Here is a 6000-nt window from a genome sequence, read left to right as displayed (position 1 = left end):
CAATGCGTTTAACTATCATCCATTTATCGTTTTATCACTATAAATAACATTTAAAAACTATTAACATTGTATAATAAGCTCTTCTTATAATTGTTTTTAATAAATAGTAGGGACATATTTATGATTTAGAGTTGGGGTGGGTTTATGGTTTATGTTTGATAAAAACAATTCAATTAATAGTTAATTAGCGAAATTTATATCATTTTTCTCTTATTTAAAAATTAAATTAAGTATAACATAAATGAAATTTAAAATGTCGCTAAAAGAAATATTTATGGTATAAAAATAATAAACATATCTTATGAGTACCATCGCATAAATTTATATCTTGCTTTAATTAAAGTAATAAATAAATTTATTATCGCCTTAATTAAAATGTCTTATTAATTATCTTGTACAATTTACCTAAATTAATTAGTTATTATTTTACTCCTAATTAAATTTCCCTTCATCCTTTAATATTATAATATTTTAGATAAATATAATAGTACCATTAAAATAAACTAAAATTTATATTTTAGATGTATTTGAAGACAAAAAAAAATGTTGGATTTATTTTCTCTCATTTTACTGATAGAGTTAGTAGTCCTTCCAATCATATATTTAAAATCAGCACTAAATAAATATATTTTTCTTTTTTTGAAAGATATTATTAACCCTTCCAATTATATATAACTTAAAATAATGTTCATTTAGTAATAGCATTATCTTATTTAAAAAAAAAAATCACCAAAAAAGTATGCCTTTCAATTTATATATGTGATGTTAGCCTTTGGTTCAAAACAAATTTTCAATGTCTCATAAGTTCATAATATATCAAAGTTGATTCCAATGAATTTGTTTTCTCTCTTAAATAAATACAAGACAAATGAGATATAATAATTTTAATTTTACTAATAATTTAATATCATTACAAAATTATAATAAACCTGGAATAAATGGAATACCAGTAGAGGGTATCCACTCATTCCCCTGAATGAAATTATTCACGGTAAATTGTAACACTTCGTTTGGCTTAGTAAACACTTTGTATCCCGGCCATTTAACTCTACCTGTAGTGTTAGCACCAGGACCTCGGTTTTTATATTCTGCGTAAAATAATTTATCGAGATTTGTCTCTTTGATATTAAGCCATCCCTTAGGATCAATAAAATCATCTATAAAACTTTGCATCACAACAACCCTGGAATATAACTGCCATGGTCTCCCCAAGTACGTATTAAAGGATGATGATCTATAACGATGGTCATATGTTATTGTGCAATTATGTAGTATTGTTCCTCCTTTGTCATTAGGACCTTCCCTTCCTTGAGCGGTTATTATAGTCCCTCCCCTATTAAGCGCAATAATAAAACAATTCTGAAAAACGACTGCAGCATTCCCAAAAATGAAATCGGTTTTCCCATAGATTACACAATCTCTATAGAATTGTCTTCCATGTTTAGTGTATAGAGTGTCTTGATATCCATGAAAACTGCACTTATAAAAGGCAGATTGAACTTTACTTTTAAGGGCAACAGCTTGGTACCCTAGACCGGCTGTATTTTTGAAGGATATTCCCTTTGCAATGAAACCAATTCCAAAAATTGCTTTTAAGAAACAATAAAACAAAAATGAATTAGTTTGCGAATAAAATTATTACAAATATTTGATTAAATTTCTTTAGTGGCTTACCAACTGTTGCTGTGTGATCCATTTGAAGACCACTAGCACTGCTTCTGTTTCCAGATATAACGGTTTTGTACATACCATCCCCGATGAAAACTATATTTGTCTTCTCGATGTCAATTATAATATATTCAAAGTAAACTCCCTTCTTTATCATAATAAAAATGGGAGTTTTACTATAGTTTGGAGCTGCAGCAACAGCTTCTTCAATAGTGTAGAAATCTCCAGTCCCATCTTTTGCAACATAGATTTTGCTTCTACTTGTATGAGTGGTAGCCCAACAAGTAACAAAAAACACTGAAAAAAAATAACAAACATGTTTTATAGATTGTTCATGAATTTTAAATTATAAAACATTTGAAATTCATTAAGAAAGTTCAACTGAAAAGAGTGTTTAAGAGATCAAAGATCATATATACCATTCCCACTAAAAACGTCTTAAGTTAAAATGAAGACATGGCTGTATAATCGTGTTAGTTTTTAATTTAAAAAAAATAAAAAAATAAAATTATAAAACATATGAATTTGGCATTACCTTGGACAAATATTAGTAGTAACAATGTCTTGAACATTGATCCTCCCATCATCTCTTTTAGCACATTATTGGTGCTCTTTTATTTCTTTTATAAATGAAGTTTCTTGTACTAATTTACAAGGTGTCTTAAATAAGTAGAGAAAAATAAGTTAAATAGTATCAAATCAATAAAATCTTTAAATGATTCTTTAAACATAATGCTAATTAAAATAAATTGGTAAACTCTAAAATGAGTTGACTAAACTCCTCTGACTATTTTAAATGAGTTAACTAAACTAGTCTTGACTATTTTAAATAAATAGTTCTACATTCCAAAAAAACTATTTATTAATGACATTTTCAATCAAATTATTAAAACATTGAATTGATGCTTAATATCATTACTCTTTCATAAAATAGGCGAATATTAAGATTTTACAAATTTTATAGAAATAAAATTAATTTATATTTACAAAATAAATAAAATTAATCTACACTGGATTTTGTATCCATATCTTATACTTTATATATTTTTATGCATGCAATTTGTTTGTAAGTTTTAATATTGCCTCATTTAAGGACATTTCAATTGTTAATATATATAACAATATGTATTATAAATGTTATTATATTAACACAATGTTATTAAAATTAGTAGATATATTGTACAATATCATTCCTAAATTAATTTTTATATACATAATTTAATGTATTTTGATGCTCTTATTATCAAAATCTTATTGAATTATGCACCATAATATTTTGTAAATAAATTTAATATTTTTTATTATTATTTTGAAAATTAAATAAAATTATGACTCTTAAAACAAAACTGTCTGAATTCCAAATTCCAAATTATTTCAATTTGTTTGCTCATTTTGATATTACATTTTAACAATTATTTATTATTTACATCACATAAGTAGAATTTCATTTAACTTCTTGAATTTGTATGAGGATTGTTTTGTAATATGTATCGAACTTGCTTTTTCTTTGTTAAAAATGACTCAAAATATTTTATATATTCAGTTCTTTGTTATCTCTTATAGGTCATTAAATCATATTTTTAAATATTAATCTTTTACTAAGATATTTAAAAAAATATATATATCAAGATATTAATTCAATTACAACTAATTTTAATGTTAATTTCTTTCATTAAAAATAATAATTGAAATTATAACTACCTTTTGATGTAAATTCAGAAAAAAAAAAGTTATTTTTTTTTAGTTTATGATAGGATTGATAAGTTAATCCTTAACTAAGGAGAACATTTTGATTTGCAAGAAAGATAAGGAAAGATTTTTTTTGGTTAGAACTTAGAAGTGATATTTTTTGGTAACTAGTTTAATAATTTTTATATATTTAAGTAACTAGTACAATTCTTTGAAGACTACCTCAACTTAATTAAAACAATTAAAACGTTATTAGTGAGAATCAAATTGTGTAACCTTTAGTATTTAATATAATTCTTGACACTTTAATTATATATTCTAAAATGTTATTAGTGAGAATCAAATTGCGTAACCTTTAGTATTTAATTATTTATTATAAAATGTTAAAAGAAAAATTAATTATTTTCATATTTGGTATAACAAATATGATTAATATAGAAATATAAAAGTAGATAATTTTTTTTTATCAAATTTATAAATTATGTTTATTTGTTTTTAAATGAATTGCTTTTATCAAATTAATTTTGTTTTTTTTGTTTGTAAATTTTTACCATTTTGTTTTTATAATTTTGCTTAAGCCTTTGTTTCCCACCACCACTGAGTACACATATATGAGAAATTAAGTTTTCTCCTACAGCTTGTTACGACACATTGTCAAAATTCTTATTTGAGCATAATTTTGTTATTGGCATAGTAGATAAAACACTCTTCAAATTTATCAAAGACTCACATATTTTACTTGTACAAATTTATGTGGATGACATCATCTTTGGGTCAACTAACCCCAAATTATGTGAAAAGTTCTTTAAGTTGATGCATGACAAATTTGAGATGAGAATGATGGATGAGTTGACGTTTTTCCTTGGACTTCAAGTTAGGAAACTTGAAATATTCATAGATCAAGTTAAGTACACCAAGGAATTACCTAAAAAAATTTGGTATGGAGAACTGCTCAACTTCCTCAACTCCCATGAACTCATCGAGCAAACTAGACAAAGATGAAGGCGGTCAAGATGTTGATATCACAGCCTATCGAGGGATCATTGACTCCTTGCTCTATCTGACATCCAGTCGACCAAACATCATGTTTGTTGTCGACGTGTGTGAAAGATTTCAGGCTAATCCTAAACAATCTCATTACATAATTGCTAAACGTATTTTGAAATATCTTAAGGGAACTCAATGTGTTAGACTGTGGTATCCAAATGATTCCAGATTCAACTTAATTAGTTACTCTGATACAGACTATGCAAGATGTAAGATTGACAGGAAAAGCACCAGTGGAACGTGTTAGTTCCTTGGTGATGATTTTGTGATTCAGTAAGAAACAAACGTCTATTGTCACTTCAACAGCAAAAGTAGAGTACCTTGCTGTTGGTAGCTACTGTGCTCAACTGTTTTGAGCACAACAACAGCTGAGAGATTTTGACATTAGGACAGATGTGTCTCCAATCTTCTATGACAACACCAATTCCATAGCAATCACATATAATTCGGTGTTGCACTCAAGGATAAAGCATATCGACATTTGCACCACCTTATCCAAGATCATGTAGTGCAAAAGTATGTCCGGTTGGAATATGTGCCAACCAATCAACAAGTGACTGATATCTTCACGAAGGCACTCCCCGAGACTAAGTTTTCTTACTTTAGAAATATTTTAGGTCTTTTAAATTTAAATTAATTAATCATGCATAAAATTATGGAGAATCTGATAGTCAACTGATAAGCCAGACATGTTGAAACAACTATTTCTAACTCAGCTGAAAGAAGAGTCAGTTGATGACACTGTACATCAGACGAGACTGTGCATAAGCAACTTATAATTTCAGCAAATTAATGACACTCAACTCATAGACAAAGTCTCTGCTATCGACATTGTACATCAGCTGAATACTACGCGCTATCAACTGAGTACTTCAACTCAGCTGATGAGCAAGGTAAGGTGCCAAACATAGTATATCAGCTGTTACTGTCAGCAGAATGCCTTCAGCAGAGTAGTGACACTCAACTGAAATATAAGGCATGCGGACAACACGGTGCATCAGCTATCTTAGTGCGTATCAGACGACCAATCGTCAGCTGAATGGAACAACACTTCGACCTTATCAATACGATGTCGCATTATCTCCCTTAGGATAATGAACGGTCACATTTATAAAATAAAGTTTTAAAAATAAATACTCCCTTTATTTTTAAATGATACCAATAACATGAAGACACGTGGACTGTCATGTTATATAAATATGTGACCAACATTTCTAAACGACTCACACTCTTTAAAGAGATTCATATTCTTGCGATCTAAACCCTAACCCTAACTTTCTTCATCATATCTCTAAAACCCTAAGCATCTGAAATGGCTTCTTTCTTTCAAAACATTCTACAAATAGACTTCGAGTTCATCTACACTCTTGCGATTCCCAAGATGGTGGAGATGTTCCGATCCTTGGAGGCAACCGGCTTGAAGAAGTTCTTTGGGGGAACTAACAGCGTACACGAAGAAGAGGTACGCCAGTTCTTCTCGACAAAGAAGGTCGTCAGGGACACCATCCAGTGCATGGTGAAATTCATTGAGATCACTGTCTCAAAGGAGGCGTTCGCCGAATACTTTGAGCTTCCGACAAAAAGGCTCATCACTTT

At 28.6% G+C, this 6000-nt stretch overlaps 1 protein-coding gene across 1 annotated transcript; it reads right to left on the bottom strand.

Moving 5' to 3' along the window:
• Nucleotides 1-918: 918 nt before the first annotated feature.
• On the bottom strand, nt 919-2255 carry LOC124924239 (pectinesterase-like). Its single transcript, XM_047464299.1, has 3 exons — nt 2204-2255; nt 1675-1965; nt 919-1589 (listed from the first exon to the last, which is right to left on the bottom strand). The coding sequence occupies exons 1-3, from the start codon at nt 2253-2255 to the stop codon at nt 919-921; spliced, it is 1014 nt and encodes a 337-aa protein (XP_047320255.1).
• Nucleotides 2256-6000: the final 3745 nt, after the last annotated feature.

Source organism: Impatiens glandulifera, chromosome 2 (genome assembly GCF_907164915.1).
Source record: "Impatiens glandulifera chromosome 2, dImpGla2.1, whole genome shotgun sequence".
NCBI lineage: Eukaryota > Viridiplantae > Streptophyta > Magnoliopsida > Ericales > Balsaminaceae > Impatiens > Impatiens glandulifera.
Note: the sequence above shows the minus strand (reverse complement) of the source record. Positions and strands in the feature narration are given on the sequence as shown.